The following is a 17,827-nucleotide window of genomic DNA, read 5'->3' on the forward strand; positions in this document are numbered from 1 at the left end:
CGACAGATAAAACTTTTTCATGTTTTACGGTTTTTGCCCACTTTTTGTTTACCTTGTTGTGGTAAATCTCACAGGCAACGTAAACAAAAGTTTTTTGCACACATACAAGTATAAGTAATGGCTGAATTATTGAAACAGTTTACATCACATAAAACAAAGTCTAAACAGATGAAAATAATATGCAAAACTGTTACCGCTCAACAGCACAATTGTGCTGGTTCGTCACGAAAGGGTTATGGACGATATCTGAATGCTCAGAAGAATGCATTATGCAGCGTTAAGTGAAAAAATAATGGAAGATCCCAAGTAACAATCAGCATGCCTTGAAGGTTTTTTCATGTTTTATCCTGGTTTTATACGAGCATGTCAAAAAACAAGTTGTTCTAAATAAGTTTTATGTGATAGTTTTTTTCTTTGAACCTTTGGCGTTCCTTAAAACTATCATATAACTTCTGCTATAAACATCTCCAATTAAAGACTTGCAAGTAGACATGAATTGGTTTTATCACTTATTATATACCATTTCAATAAAACTTGCATTTGCGGTTGTTGTCGGAAAGATTTTTTTTTTGTAAACAAATACACAAAACTGTGAGGCAATGCATAAAACCAACAAAAGATTTCGTGGCCGTAACATAAACCAAAAAAATGCGGTGATAAAACCGCTAGTTCTATCATGAGCTCAGTTATGACTACCTTAGGAGGGTTAGCCCTATTGGAGGAAACATCAGGAACACAGAGTTTTATCAGAAAAATATGTCGCCTAGCCGGGATAATTCATGTAAATACAGAAAAATTATTACTCAATTTTGTGATTTCACGTAAAGCTTTAGATCAAATTAAACCATACAACACGTTTCCGTCATTTTATTTTGTCAGAAAAATTACATAAAGTCTTTTAAACTACGCTGTGTTGAAAAAACCTTTTTTGCACCCAATTCCACCGAGTAAATTAAGTGCATTTAACTTCCAAATTATGCATAGTTTGTGTGGCGCACTTAGTTTTTGTCATTATCACAGTCACATTCACCACAAATTTTCCGCGGTATGTCTCCTAACACGTATTAAATAGGAACACAAATCTGAATTCCATATCTGCATCTTTCCAATTGATGGCTGGATAAACAACCAAGCATAATTTATTCTGACGATCAAACATTGAGAGTGAAAAATAATCAAAACAATTATTTTACAAGTCAGAAGATGGTTTTATTTAGAAGATTGATAAAACTATGATACAACCCGAAATCCTAAGCCGGTTTGCATATGAAGTCCTGTAGACCCTAATAAGACTGGGCCAACTAGCCAGAACTTGGGCTTATTGAGGCATACAAGAACTCGAGAGCATTTTCAAGTCGGCATCAATGGTTTTATGTTTAGGATTTTTGAATCGCTAAAAAACTTTGATAAAATTAAAATTGTTACTTGGGATATTAAGAGGAAAACATAAAAAAATACATGCTTTTGATTTTGTGTTTTATCTAAGGTTTTTCCATTTTAAACAAGAATTTCATAATCTAAATCAGAAATCTAAATGAAATTGTGTTTGTTTATTCTCATAGGTCCCACTTGCCGCAGATAGCGAAATGCTCTGGGGCAACTGAGAGCAGTTAACTAAAGGTAATAAATAAAAATAAAATACAGCTTTTTCGCTTGAAATCATTTGCAAGAGCTAGAAACACTAGCCTGAAACCAAAAAAAGTATTTGCAGAATAACAAATCTATTTTAAACGACGAATGTAGTAGAGCACGTCAATCTCACCTAGTAAATTGAAAATTACATATGAACAACAATAACGTATATGGTCTCTTTATCACGGTGTGTTTATAGAGCAACTTTAAAACAAAAAAATAAGTAAGTCTGAAATTTTGCCCAATGATACTTTGGGCCATTCCCTTCAATTTGCTGGGTCGGTGGAAAACATCCATCGGGGGGGTCAAGAACAAATTTTTTTTAAGGTTTTTCATGCAAAAACTGTTAAAAGCGCATATAGCAAATTATTGCATCTCCTACAAATAGTCACAACTTGTTTGTCTTAGAAGATAGAACCATAAAATTATCAGGCGTTTCGAACTAGTATGCGTAGATGACTGTGTGAAAATTTCATTAAAATATGTTGAATGGTTTTCAAGTAATAGCAAAACTATCAAACGCATTCCAAAATACTAAGCCAAGGTTGCAACCATTCATTTGCGAAAATTTACATTCATTTGCTATTATCTCAGTTCAGAAGCATGCTATCGAAAAACAATGTATGGATGAATTTACCCTTGTAGTTTTATCTGAAAGTTTGCCGAATAACATTGGGGTCGCAAACGTATACCAAAGTCGTGAGCGAGCTGTGAAGGCAACTCTCCACGCGGTGAATGTAAATTTCATTCACGCTGTGGAAAGTTGCCTTCACAACTCGCTCACGACTTTGGAATGCGTGTGCGACCCCAATGTTATTCGGCAAACTTTCAGACAAAACTACAAGGTTAAATTCATCCATACATTGTTTTTCGATAGCATGCTTCTGAACTGAGATAATAGCAAATGAATGTAAATTTTCGCAAATGAATGGTTGCAACCTTGTACTAAGCTTAGTAGCAAAAGATCAACAAAATATCTATATTTTTTATATAATAATACATGAAAAATATTCACTTCTAAGCACCTTCAGTCATTATGATGGCGGTACTTTTGAAAACTTGTTTTTCAAATGATGAACAGATACATAGTCAAATACATGAAAGGAAAACACACACACTGCCATAATGTAGCTTTTCAAGTATTAATTATTTATTTCAAGAACGTGGTTTTGCGCATACATGTTCACAAGTACAAGTATGCCTCTATTACGAATCCTATAACAAACACAATTATCATGATTGCTGAGCATGTCGGCTTTACCTAAAAAAATATTTGAATGTTATTTGGTAAGTCAAGAAAGCACTCGAGGATTGGGAAACATCTCTGTTTCCAGGAAAAAGTACAGAAACTGAATTATTTTGGAATTAATGTTTACAAGCTCAAAATTAAATAGTATTGCACCTTAGTCAAAGAATAAAAACAAGTTAACTCTGTTAAAGACCTTATAATAACATTGAAGTTGTGGGTGTGAGTCTACATTTAACCATTGTCTTGAAGGGCACAATAATGAGGACTGAATTCAAAACAGAATTCAGTTGGGCAATATTCGATCAAGGGCAATTTTACGGTACTAGACATAGTTTCCTAATTATTCCACGATATTTGACATAGCTGTTGGACCTAAACTTAAGTTTTTCTTTGAATTTAATAGCAATATAATGCTTATTGCTTATGCCACCATTTATTAACAAATAACTGATACTGAATGAATAGTTGAAAGAACGGAGTACTTATTGAAAATGTTTCTACATTAAGCATGAAAATTAGGCTGTTCAGAATAAAGCCTAGGAAAAACAATTTGATAACAATGATTTTAATATAGTCTTATCGATTTGCATATGAAGTCTCAAAAAATATTTTCTATGTAATTTGAAACCTCCAAGCATGAGGAAAAGTGATTGATCATTGTTAGGGCGTCGTTTACTAGTAGAATATTTCCAACATAAATCTATATCTTTCGAAAAAATAACAAACAGTTTTTTGTAATCCAAATTATTGCGCCACGCTCCCCTAAAGCCTTTCGCTTGCAATTTGATACTTTGGACATGTATACCCAAAACCACGTTCTTGAAATAAATAATTAATACTTTTGTGAAAAGCTACATAATGACAGTGTGTGTGTTTTCCTTTCATGTATTTGATTAAGTATCTGTTAATCATTTGAAAAACAAGTTTCCACAGTACCATCATAATGACTCAAAGTGCTTAGAATTAAATATTTGCCATGTTTTGTTATATAAAAAATATAGGGTAATTTTCCAATTGTTGCACAGTTAAAAACTCGCCTATTGTTGCACACTCCATGTTATTCTTATGAGGTGTGCAACAATTGGCGAATTTTTAGCCGTGCAACAATTGGAAAATTACCCTAGATATTTTGTTGGACTTTTGCTACTAAGCTTAGTATTTTAGAATGCGTTTGATAGTTTTGCTATTACTTGAAAATCATCAACATATTTCAATGAAATTTTCACACAGTCATCTACGCATACTGCTTCGAAACGCCTGAATATTTTATGGTTTTATCTTCAAAGACATAAAAGTTGTGACTATTTGTAAGAGATGCAATAATTTACAATATGCGCTTTTGACAGTTTTTGCATGAAAAACCTACAAAAAAAATTGTTCTAGACCCCCCGATGGATGTTTTCCACCGACCCAGCAAATTGAAGGGAATGGCCCAAAGTATCATTGGGCAAAATTTCAGACTTACTTATTTTTTTATTATAAAGTTGTTCTACACAACACACCGTGTTTATGGTTGAAACAATAACATTTTTTGTATTCAAAGTATCCGTAGGTGTGATACCTATGTTTTCCATGAAGAATGTTAGTCTTAAAAATAAATAAAAAAAAAATACTAGCTATAGGTCTCGCTTGCCCCAGATTCTCACTTGCCCCGGGGTACCTTACAATAAATGACTTTTTCGTCAAAAAAAGAACTTTTTTTAACTTATTTAAATTCAGAATAGCTTTATAACTTTCCAACCAATGCTCCACAAAAATGTTAAAACAAAAAAAATACGGGAAGTCCTAGTGGCAATCGATTGTTTAGAAGCAATGATTTCAGCTAAGTGAGGAATACATGGCTAATTCCTAAAAAAATAAGGCAAAACTAACTTTTTCCTAAACAAATAAAAGTCTAAACTCATCTCTAGACACTTATGAACTAGATGAGGTAAGAAGTTTGAGATCATTGCGACGCTTAGAAGTTCTTGGTATGCAATTACAATGTAGTACCGTAAACCGGGGTCAAATTGATCAGCGGGGTGAAATTGATCACTCGGGTACTACATTGTAATTCCATACTAGGAACTCTTAAGCGTCGTAATGATCTTAAGCTTTTTACGTCATCTGATTCGTAGATGTCTAGAGATGAGTGTAGACTTTTGATTTTTTAGAAAAAAGTTAGTTTTGCCTTATTTTTTCTAGGAATTTGCAATGTATTTCTCATTTAACTGAAATCATTGCTACTAAACAATCAATTGCTAATAGGACTTCCCGTGAATTATCTGTTTTAACATTTTTGTGGAGCCTTGGTAGGGATGTAATTCAGCTAATCAGAAAATGAAATAGTTATAAAAAGTTTATTTTATGAAGAAATAGTCATTGTTTATGATAAAAATCACTTATTTTAAATGAAATTGCCTACCTTTAGGCGTTTAAGGGGAAATTTCAAAATTTGATTTTGCATTTAAAGTAATAAATTCTCTAGTTGTAAGATTTTAGACGCGTTATTCGATTTTAGAAGAGCAAAATTAAGCGGCGAAGGAAATTTTCCTTTTCAACCGATGCTTAATTGTATACTGATCAATTTCGCCCCAAAGTGGCATTTCCAATTATTTGATAGGGTAGGGTATCGGGATGCTTCGTTGGCCCAGCCCCCTCGTTCGGCCTATCTCAATGTAAACCAAAAACTCAAACAAACACGCATAACTGGATATCGGAAAAGCTATGCGCCAAACAACTGTAACATTTCGTTTCAATTTTAGCACTTTGGAGCATTAAAATTGAATGAAAATGTCACTTTGTTTAACTTTTGTAGACGCCATGATTCTTCGGCTTAGTGGGTAGTCTATACACATGATCATAAATGGCATGATTCTGGAACATTTCGAATTGACTTTTCAATAACTGAACATTTGATGCGACGGTTAAAGACGCTATTTTGAACTTGTGTATTTGTTTACAACGAATAATAACTATTTTACAAATTGAATGTGGGCCGAATATTGAGGACATTTTTTTCTCTATGTACCCAAATATTGGCCCATCAGTAAAGTGACGTCAAAAACAACGATAAAAAGGCGTCAACAACATTTCTTGCATAAGAACCAGAAAGAACGAACAGGAAGAAGGCTTTTGTGTACGGTGACTGTAAAAATATAACACAATAATAGGTTTGCGTTGTTTTTGTTACTAGATTAAGAAAGAACTTTAGTTAAAGTGTTTTTTTTTATAGTTTTTTGAAAATTTGGCTTCGAAAATGTGATTTAAAAGTAAGATTGGTGAACAAACAGAGATAATACTTCAGCAGAAATATTGGAAAAATAAGATAATAAGTGGTTCTAGTGCATGGAAAGCAACAGGCCAACGTTGTATCCACTAATAGGCCAATTTTTGTACCATAGACCAACGTTGCATACCATCGCATCGAATCTTTTCAGCTTAATTAAGTAAATTCTTGAATATTTACGTAAGTTTATTTCCAATTGGAGAAACATGCATTGCCTAGAGTGTGTAATAGAGTCAACATATTATTTCTAGTGCTATTAATTCATGAGTTATGGTCAAAATTGTCAAGGCGGCTTGCAAATTAGGCCAAGGAATGGTACACATACCCTATATGTACCATTCCTTGGTCTAATTTGCAAGCCGCCTTGACAATTTTGACCATAACTCATGGATTAATGGCACTAGAAATAATATGTCGACCCTTTTACACACTCTAGGCAATGCATGTTTCACCAATTGAAAGTAAACTAATGTAAATATTCAAGAATTTACTTAATTGAGTTCAAAAGATTCGATGCAATGGTATGCAACGTTGGTCTATGGTACAAAAATTGGCCTATTAGTGGATACAACGTTGGCCTATTGCTTTCCATGCACTAGAACCACTAATTATCTCATTTTTTCAATATTTCTGCTGAAGTATTATCTCTGTTTGTTCACCAATCTTACTTTTAAATTATATTTTCGGAGCCAAATTTTCAAAAAACTATTAATAAATCACTTTAACTAAAGTTCTTTCTTAATTTAGTAACGAACACAACGCAACCCTATTATTGTGTTATATGTTTACAGTCACCGCACACAAAATCTTTCTTCCTGTTCGTCCTTTCTGGTTCTTACACAAGAAATGTTGTTGACGTCTTTTTATCGCTGTTTTTGACGTCACTTAACTGATGGACCAAGATTTGGGTACATAGTGAAAAAAATGTCCTCAATATTCGGCCCACATTCGATTTGTAAAATAGTTATTATGCGTAGAAAACAAATACACAAGTTCAAAATAGCGTCTTTGACCGTCGCATCAAATGTTCAGTTATTGAAAAGTCAATTCGAAATGTTCCAGAGTCATGCCATTTATGAACATGTGTATAGACTACCCACTAAGCCGAAGAATCATGGCGTCTACAAAAGCTAAACAAAGTGACATTTTCATTCAATTTTAATGCTCCAAAGTGCTAAAATTGAAACGAAATGTTACAGTTGTTTGGCGCATAGCTTTTCCGATATCCAGTTATGCGTGTTTGTTTGAGTTTTTGGTTTATATTGAGATAGGCCGAACGAGGGGACTATGCCAACGAAGCATCCCGATACCCTATTTGAAGTTATTTAACTTAAAGTTTAAATTTGTTGAAGAAAATTCTGTCACATGGTTCCATGGAGATCCACTGGGTACTGGTTTTAAAGAAATTATTCTGGCAATATTTGAACAGGCACTGATGTTATCCGCAAAAGTTGTTTTAAAGTGATCAATTTGACCCCGGATTACGGTACCCAAATGATCAATTACGCCCCGCTGATCAATTTGACCCCGGTTTACGGTACATTCTTTCTGTCAATAAACATAATACTTAGAGCATTTATTCAGCCGTTGTAATTTATATATTTATTAAATACACCATAAAGGAGATGCAGAAATTCGGCATCGGATATCGTACTACAGTGCTTGAAAAATGAAGCCTTTTTTTCCTGAATGAAGCAATTTTTTTATCGGCTCTTCTGAATCCAATGTGGTAGCTATATGCTTCTGAAGTAAGCGGGAGCGGAAGCAATAACATTTATTACTGAGAGTGAGGAACGATAATTTAGCACTGTGTGGCTCTCTCAATCTTTCTCTTCGTCGTTCGAATATACCGTGATTTCGGGTGAAATTGATCAGTAGGGTGAAATTGAAATCCACTGAATGATTTCCACATCCTCTCACTCACCGCAGCAAGTTAGAACGAATGGTCTCCTCCGGTCAGTTTGCTTCACGAACCACCCAACTGGTGAGGAACAGCGTTCGCAGTTGGATCGGTTTTTTCCTCCTTTGACTGATCGTTCGTAGTGGTGGCTGCCGTTGATAACTGATCGTATTTTTATAAATATTCACTCAGATTCAAACACTGTCGTACCAACATTTTTTCCCTTCCTGGATGACTGTAAAGCAGGGATGGAAAATGATGAAGATTGCAGCTGAGCAGACACAAACCAAAACAAACATACTCATGAACAACAGGGGCCCGAGAATACTCGCACTTCTTTATTCGTGAGTAAACGATGCTGGCAAGCACTCGCATGTGATTCGCGAAGCGACTTACAGTGCTGCTTTTCAGGAACAATGAAGCATAATGCATTAGTTTATGTTGTATAAACACTGGATTTGCTATTATAACCACAAGAAAATGCATTTCCCGCACCTCCACTAGTTCTTCACGAATAAAAGCTCATTAGTGTTTCTGTTTTTGTTTTGCTTCACGAAGCAGGCGGGTGCGAATAAACTCACACACTGTTTACTCTCGGAATCGTGAGTAAGCCTTGTGTTGGCTTTACACTCGCGAATTGCTTCATGAGGAGAGTAATTCCATCACTGCTGTAAAGACGTGGTTGGTGGCGTTATTGATTTACAAAGGATGGAGCTCTTAAAGATATACCTTGAGGATGGTTTGCCAATCAATTTTTAATTCTATATGTAATTTTGATTGTTCTAGTCAAGCAGGGAGTAGCAACTACGAATTGTACGGTCATCTATGTTCAGCTCATGCTCACTTAACAATTCAAAACTTTACAGATTTCCATTATTAGTTATATTAGCGTATAAAACAAACGGGCTGCAAAACGGTGAGTCGATAAGGAGAGCGTCCAATATTGCTCTGGTCCTCACAAGTTCCTACCTCATGCTTCCACGGGTCAAGCGATGACAAAGACCGCCAGCTAAGAGTTGTGTGCTTAGCTGGTAGTGCAGCCTGGGCACTGTTGTCCTTCTGACTTCAGCTAGATTGAGGAGGTACGATCCGAGTGTCTGTTCACCAAGGAGGTGCGGCTCAAACAGCGTCTGTTCTGGCATCCAGCGGCTGAGTAAGAAACGCTGCACCACGCCCAGCTAGATCCAAGGTGGTAGCCCCATCAGCGTGGTCGTCCCAGTGTTGGTTGGGACGTTAAACAGAACTGGCACGATGGCCCTCCGGCGAGACAGGAGTGTTGGCGTAGGCCCAATAAGCCACCCGTAAAAATCCCCATTGCGAATAACATAGGAGAAAATACGACTCGATACAATCGGCAAAGACCCACGCGACGAAATAAGGACTACGATTGGAAACTTGGAACATGGAATTGCAAGTCACTAGGTTTCGCAGGATGTGACAGGATAATCTACGACGAACTACATCCCCGCAACTTCGACATCGTGGCGTTGCAGGAACTTTGTTGGACTGGACAGAAAGTGTGGAAAAGCGGGCATCGAGCGGCTACCTTCTACCAAAGCTGTGGCACCACTAATGAACTGGGAACAGGATTTATAGTGTTGGGCAAGATGCGACAACGTGTGATCGGGTGGCAGCCGATCAACGCAAGGATGTGCATGTTGAGAGTTAAGGGCCGTTTCTTCAACTACAGCATCATCAACGTCCACTGCCCACACGAAGGGAGACCCGATGACGAGAAAAAAGCGTTCTACGCGCAGTTAGAGCAAACATACGATGGTTGCTCGCCGCGCGACGTGAAAACCGTTGTCGGCGACATGAACGCGCAGGTAGGAAGGGAGGAAATGTACAGACCGGTAATCGGGCGAAACAGCCTGCACGCCGTATCGAATGATAACGGCCAGCGATGCGTAAACTTTGCAGCCTCCCGTGGTATGGTAGTCCGAAGCACTTTCTTCCCCCGCAAAGATATCCACAAAGCCACCTGGAGATCACCCGACCATCAAACAGAAAACCAAATCGACCACGTTCTAATCGACGGTAAATTCTTCTCAGATATAACCAACGTCCGCACATACCGCAGTGCGAATATAGATTCGGATCACTATTGCTTTTTACACTGAAAATTTTCCTTGCTTCGCTGAACAACATGACGTTTTCTTCCAGCGAAAGCCTACGCGATACAGAAAATCGCTGAATTTCACACTAACACTGCAGAAAATCTGTCAACAATAACTCAATACACATGCATTTCCAGCGAAAAGATCTATTTGCGTGACAACAATCCACTCCCATGACTACCGGGCGGCCGCCGTCAAATATCAGGATTGCCAACTGTCCGGCGACTGCTGTCAGTTTTCTTTGTCGCCGAATCTGGCGCTGGGTCTTCGGCGCGGAAACCCAAAGGTGGGAATAAAATTTTGGGGTTTGCGCGCAATACTTAGTCGCTGTATGCATGCGCTCAAAACTTTCGACAGTTATCACCACGCGTCGAAGTCGAACGCCGCGGCTCAACATCGAGCAACTTCGTAACGTAGAAGTGGCTCAAGACTACGCGCAGCAGTTAGCAGTGGCCCTACCAACGGAAGAGCAGCTTGGCGCAGCTACACTTGAAGATGGCTGGAGGGACATCCGATCCGCCATAGGTAGTACCTCGGCTGCAGCTCTAGGCTTCGCGACTCCGAATCACAGAAACGACTGGTACGACGGCGAATGTGAACAGTTGAAAAACGAGAAGAATGCAGCATGGGCGAGAATGCTGCAACACCGTACGAGAGCGAATGAGGCACGTTACAAACAGGCGCGGAACAGGCAGAACTCAGTCTTCCGGATGAAGAAGCGCCAGCAGGAAGAACGAGATCGCGAAGCGATGGAAGAGCTGTACCGCGCTAAGGACACACGAAAATTCTACGAGAAGCTGAACCGCTCGCGCAGAGGCTTTGTGCCACAAGCCGACATGTGCCGAGATAATCACGGGAATATTCTCACGAGCGAGCGTGAGGTGGTCGAGAGGTGGCGGCAGCATTACGATGAGCACCTCAATGGCGACGTTGCAAGTACCGAAGGTGGCGTGGTAACAGATCTAGGAGTATGTGCACAGGACGAAAGACTTCCGGCCCCTGACCTTCAAGAGATTGAGGAGGAGGTTGGCCGGTTGAAAAACAACAAAGCCACTGGAGCAGATCAACTACCAAGCGAGCTTCTAAAATACGGTGGAGAAGCACTGGTGAGAGCACTACGCTGGGTCATTACCAAGATTTGGGAGGAGGAAGTATTACCGGAGGAATGGATGGAAGGTATCGTTTGTCCCATCTACAAAAAGGGCGACAAGTTGGATTGCGGGAACTACCGCGCGATCACACTACTGAGCGCTGCCTACAAGATACTCTCTCAAATTTTATGCCGCCGTCTATCACCGATTGCAAGAGAGTTCGTGGGGCAATATCAGGCTGGATTCATGGGTGAACGCGCTACAACGGACCAGATGTTCGCCATCCGCCAGGTGTTGCAGAAATGCCGCGAATACAACGTGCCCACACATCACTTGTTCATCGATTTCAAATCGGCGTATGATACAATCGATCGAGAACAGCTATGGCAGATTATGCACGAATACGGATTCCCGGATAAACTGATACGGTTGATAAAGGCGACGATGGATCGAGTGATGTGCGTAGTTCGAGTATCAGGGACACTCTCGAGTCCCTTCGAATCTCGCAGAGGGTTACGGCAAGGTGATGGTCTTTCGTGCTTGCTGTTCAACATTGCTTTGGAGGGTGTAATACGAAGAGCGGGGATAAACACGAGTGGGACGATTTTCACGAAGTCCGTTCAGCTGCTTGGTTTCGCCGATGATATTGATATTATTGCTCGTAAATTTGAGACGATGGCGGAAACGTACATCCGACTAAAGAGTGAAGCCAGGCGAATCGGATTAGTCATTAATGTGTCGAAGACAAAGTACATGATGGCAAAGGGCTCCAGGGAGGAATCACCGCGCCCGCCACCCCGAATTCATATCGACGGTGATGAAATCGAGGCGGTTGAAGAATTCGTGTACTTGGGCTCACTGGTGACCGACGACAACGACACCAGCAGAGAAATTCAGAGGCGCATTGTGGCAGGAAATCGGGCCTACTTTGGACTCCGCAGAACTCTACGATCGAATAAAGTTCGCCGTAACACGAAGTTAACCATCTACAAAACGTTGATTAGACCGGTCGTTCTCTATGGGCACGAAACATGGACTCTACGTGCAGAGGACCAACGCGCCCTTGGAGTTTTCGAACGGAAGGTGTTGCGTACCATCTACGGTGGAGTGCAGATGGAAGACGGGACGTGGAGAAGGCGAATGAACCACGAGCTGCATAAGCTGCTGGGAGAACCAACCATCGTCCATACCGCGAAAATCGGGAGGCTACGGTGGGCGGGTCACGTCATCAGGATGTCGGATAGCAACCCGACTAAAATGGTTCTCGAGAGTCATCCGACCGGTACAAGAAGACGTGGAGCGCAGCGAGCTAGGTGGGTCGACCAAGTAGAGGACGATCTGCGGATCCTACGCAGAGTGCGGAACTGGAGACAAACAGCCATGGACCGAGTGGAATGGAGGCGGCTACTATGTACAGCAGAGGCCACCCCGGCCTTAGCCTGACCGGTAAGGTAAGTAAGCGTATAAAACATAGTAACACGTTAACATATCTCTGTTTTACGTTTTTCTGAAACCGTTTTAGTAAAAAAAGACCTACATATGAGAAAAATCCATAAAGTTTTCCATGGCATCACAAAGTTCGTTTCTCGTGCTCCCTGCTTTGAAATTATGACCTGTTTCTTCAGTGGGCGTTGTTCATCCATAAATTCTAAATGATTGTGTAGGCGTTCTCCAGCATGCTGATAGGGTAGAATTAGATGGATAACCTTTTCCATGAATAGAAAAGCCAGAACACAGTTCGCATGGGAAAACATTACACCGGGTCGCCCACACTGATGGGAGCACATATGACAGTTTTGCCATAAGCAATATTGTCATTTTATATGAAATGCCATCAGAATGTTTAATCTTCACACGTCATAGGGTGTAACTTAGTGGGAATAAAAATACAATCCTTTTCCCATCAGAAAGCCAAAAGCTCAAACCAGACACTAATCCTGTTCCTTCTCTCCGTTGCTCTTTTTTCAGGACTCTAATTTGACTTTTTCCCAACCGAAGCTACCGCAGCCGCCACCGTTGTTGGTTCTTGGCCGTAGCATGAACAAGGTCCAGCGACGCCGCTTGGTCCGGCCAAGCTGGTCACCATGAAGCGCCGGCCGCTGCTGCTGGACATCGGCGCACCCATCACTGGTAAAACAACCATGGTGGACACTCGTTGTTGGTGCTGCTGCAGTGAGAGAGTACACACGGACCATTTCCGCACCGACAACAACAGGAATAACACCAACCGCTACAGTAGTGGCAAGGCATGTAAAATTAGTACCGGTGGGCCAGTTTCGTTCAGCGACGCTGTGGGTCTATCATTTGCCGTACCAGTCGTGCTATCCGGGCTCGAGTGAAGCACTTAAAACGTGCAAGTGTGAAGAAAATACGAGCAAAATTGAAATAATATGCAAATAGTTGATCCCAAGCCAAAATATAGTTTAGTGCAATTGAGAAAAAAGAAAAGAAGAAAGCATATTGTTGTGGTGTATTTGTGTGGGGAGGCAAGCTAGAAAAGAATTGGCTCGAGCAGTGATGGTGGTGAAAAATAGTTTATTTTTGTGAAAATAGAACCACACTAATAGCTCGGCAGAAAAGTAGCGGTGGAGTAGAAGAGAGTGAAGTGAGATTCACGGGTGAAAGGGTATTGGCGTGTGTTTGCGCCCAAACTGCTGCGAGTGGTCGAAATATTTGGAAAAAAAATCTACGCTGAAAGGCGGAAAGGGCGCAAATAAGCCATCAAAATGACCGATCAAAAGAAAGGCCTAGCAGGGCTAAGCCTGTCCAGCCTGTCGGGTATGTACCAATCAATCATCGTTAGTTTCTTGATCCGGTGGAAGGAGTGCCGTGAACCAATTAGCAATTTGCATTGTCATGAGGAAAATCGTTATTCGTTACGTATTATTATTAATTTAATTCTGCGATTATTTGTTTTGTCTTTGAAATTCTACTTGATGTTATGGACCAAAAAGTTAAAGAGCATTTTCCATACGTATATGAACCATGCCATATGTGAACTAACCAATAAAAGTGAATATTTTGGATACGAGTTAATTGACCATAAAAAATCTCAGGGATTTACAGCAGATGCTGTATCATGGCATGCTCTATTACCATGTATTTGACAAAAAATTCTCGGCGAGCCTCGTTGGATAAATGTACGACTCGTGCTGAAAAATCAACTTTTGGCAACTCGTTACATAAATTACTATTGCCACCCGCTGGTGGTTACCAATCGATCAACTTTTCAGCTTAATGCGATACTTGGTCCTTCAGATTTGTGCTTTCGAAAATTCAAGGTGTGGCTTCGTTCTACATTCACCTTCAGTGAAGAGCTTCCTTAAAGTCACAGTATCAGGGCATAACGCGATTCTCTGAAGTTTTGAAACGATTGCAGGCCTGGTTGCGAACACTGTTTAGTTACTTGGTCACTATTCTTGGGTCAGTCACTATTAACATTCACATACCCGACCCCCGACAACTCATTTTCAAAATGATGGCATTTCGTCAATTTTCATCCGATTTTTTTGAAGTCGCCCTCAATCGATCATAAATTGATGAAAGTTTATTACACTCAAATGGCCATGTAATATCCCGAACCATTCCGGAGATATTCCGGATTGTACTAGGGTCAGGAGGTGGAGGAGGTGTCTGTTTTGCCAAATGGCTAAAATTGATTATTTCGTGTGTGTTATTGTGTTTGAGAGGCCCCCGCGGAACCTGTTTCAGGTGCTCCGGAGCGGGCATATCAGTTGCTACATACTTCAGTAATTTTTTTCTGCCCCATTATCTCGAAATCATTAAGTTTGATACGTCGCACGGCATGTTTTGGTTGCAATCCAGACATGTCCCTTATGTCACCCCCGTGGAACCTATGCTAGATGTTCCGGGGTGGCCACATTAGTTGATACCGACTTCGGGATATCGTTTCTGACTCAGTCATTTGAAATCATGAAGTTTAATATGTCGCACGACATGTTTTGGATGAAAACCAGAAGTGTCCCCAATGAGGCCCCCGCGGAACCTGTCCAGATCCAAATAGGTCAACTTATTCAAATCTGATTATCGCAGTTGTGTTTTATTTTTCGCAATGAAAATTTCGCTGAAAATCGATGGTTTGAACATAATAACACACGAAACAATCATGTTTAGCCATTTCGGCACCCTCACTGACCCCAACACAATCTGGAATATCTCCGGAGTGGTTCCGGATATTACATGGCCACTTGGGTGTGATAAACTTGCACCAATTTATGATTGATTGAAGACAACTTCAAAAAATTGGATGAAAATTGACGAATTGCCAGCATTTTGAAAATGAGATGTTGGGGGTCGGGATGTGAAGGTTAAGTCTAACCTGCTTAAAGTTTAAGCAGGTTTCAACTAAAGAGCCTCTTCATTCAGCTCTACGCACGCATCGCGTAGACGAAACCTTTTTCAACAGGAAGCAATCAGTGAAGTACTAAATTGGTAGTGAGCTGGATTTTTGTATGGTGAGATGATCAATTCTCCGTTTCTGCAATGCTTGGGTTATATGATTTCTTGCCTAATTTGATGCTGTTTGAGCAAAAGTTTGGGTAACTGTGTTGTTGTATTATTTATTTTTTGCAACTTCAACAACACTGTTACCAAAAGTTTTGCTCAAACAGCATCAAATTAGGCAAGAAATCATATAACCCACGCTGTTTGCACTATTTCATTGCAGAAACGGAGAATAGGAGGCAATCAGTGAAGTACTAGATTGAAAGTAGTGAGCTGGATTTTTGTATGGTGAGATGTTCAATTCTCCATTTTTGCAATGAATTGGTGCAAACAGCGTGGGTTATATGATTTCTTGGCTAATTTGATGCTGTTTGAGCAAAAGTTTGGGTAACTTTGTTGTTGTATTATTTATTTCATACAACTTCAACAACACAGTTACCCAAACTTTTGCTCAAACAGCATCAAATTAGTCAAGAAATCATAATACCCACGCTGTTTGAACCATTTCATTGCAGAAATGGAGAATTGAACATCTCACCATACAAAAATCCAGCTCACTACTTTCAATCTAGTACTTCACTGATTGCCTCCTATTAATCATCTCACCATACAAAAATCCAGCTCACTACTTTCAATCTAGTACTTCACTGATTGCTTCCTATTCAAATGAAATTTTGCTCATGCACGAACTTCTATCTGAAAATGTTTTTTCATGTTATTTTTTTGTTTTGCAATATTCTTTACCTAACTTTTGGCGTATGGATTAAACCTAAAATCTTTTTCAAAAAAATATAACTCGAAAACGATTTGTTGGAATGAAATGGTGTCTTCGAGGATGTTTGAGGATATTTGAAGGACTTCAAAAATCAGTAAGATGTTTTATAATTTAAATTTTCCAAAAACCTTACCCTTCGTTTTTTTTAAATTTTTCTGTAGAAAGCTGTCTGCTAGCCTTATACACACTAACTTTTTTTTACCGACCTCAGTAATATTTTTGACGAGATTATAACAGCTGAGTGCTCGGTGATCATCTCGGTAATTCAAACAACTACCTACTGAGCACTCAGTAGTCACAGCACTCCAACGAACTGTCAAAAACAAACGACGAGATTGCTATACCATGACGACGGTTCAGCAACCGTTCGGTAAAACCATACGCAATTATCATGTGGATAGCTGAGCAGGTCAGTACTTTTATTGACGAAGCTCCGTGGACTTCGTGGCCGTGCGGTTAGCGGCGGCAGTCATCTAGGCGTATCGTAGGCCAGGGAGTGTGGGTTCGATTCCCGCTCCAGTCGGTGGAAACTTTTCGTCAAACGAAAATTAATCACTGGGCCACTGGGTGTTCTGTGTTGTCCGTTGTCTAGTGTAAGTAATGTGTTCAGTCTGTGCAGCCTCTAGCTGAAGACGATGTGAATGGAAGCAGTCAGTGAAGTACTAGATTGAAAGTAGTGAGCTGAATTTTTGTATGGTGAGATGATCAATTCTCCATTTCTGCAATGAAATGCTGCAAACAGCGTGGGTTATGATTTCTTGCCTAATTTGATGCTGTTTGAGCAAAACTTTGGGTAACTGTGTTATTGAAGTAGCAAGAAATAAATAATACAACAACACAGTTACCCAAACTTTTGCTCAAACAGCATCAAATTAGGCAAGAAATCATATAACCCAAGCTGTTTGCACCATTTCATTGCAGAATCGGAGAATTGATGGGTTACGTACAAAAGGCTGAATCACATAAGGCTGAATGATCAAAAGGCTGAAACACATAAGGCTGAATGATCAAAAGGCTGAAAGCATCAAAAGGCTGAAAGCATCAAAAGGCTGAAAGATATCAAAAGGCTGAAAGATATCAACATGTTGAAAAGTTTTGAAAGTTGTAGAGAATCGAATGAAATGACATTTTGGACATTTATGGTTAATCTATTGGTCTCTGATAAACATTTGACTCGACTTGAAAATGATCATAGGAAACAAAAGAATCTTTGCTCGAAAGTACATTTGGTCAAACCAAGGGTCAAACGGTCATTTTGTCAAAACCCATTTTACGGAAGAGGAAGTATATGCCATTCAATCGATTTGACTATTCATCGAATGGACATCTGG

General features: G+C 39.7%; 1 protein-coding gene across 7 annotated transcripts in view; it reads left to right on the plus strand.

Annotated features, from left to right (window-relative positions):
* The window catches only part of LOC109433178 (serine/threonine-protein kinase Genghis Khan), a 187,331-nt gene that overhangs the window by 108,425 nt on the left and 61,079 nt on the right, over positions 1-17,827 (plus strand). For 5 of the 7 annotated variants that reach the window (XM_062860824.1, XM_062860825.1, XM_062860820.1 and 2 more), the window contains one exon: positions 13,226-14,035. In XM_062860824.1, coding sequence (XP_062716808.1) covers positions 13,984-14,035 — 52 coding nt within the window. In that variant the 5' untranslated portion in view covers positions 13,226-13,983. Of the gene's footprint in view, positions 1-1,562; positions 1,621-13,225; positions 14,036-17,827 lie in introns of all 7 variants that reach the window. The other 2 variants (XM_062860822.1, XM_062860823.1) reach the window with 1 other exon arrangement.

This window comes from Aedes albopictus, chromosome 3 (genome assembly GCF_035046485.1).
Source record: "Aedes albopictus strain Foshan chromosome 3, AalbF5, whole genome shotgun sequence".
Classification (NCBI taxonomy): Eukaryota; Metazoa; Arthropoda; class Insecta; order Diptera; family Culicidae; genus Aedes; species Aedes albopictus.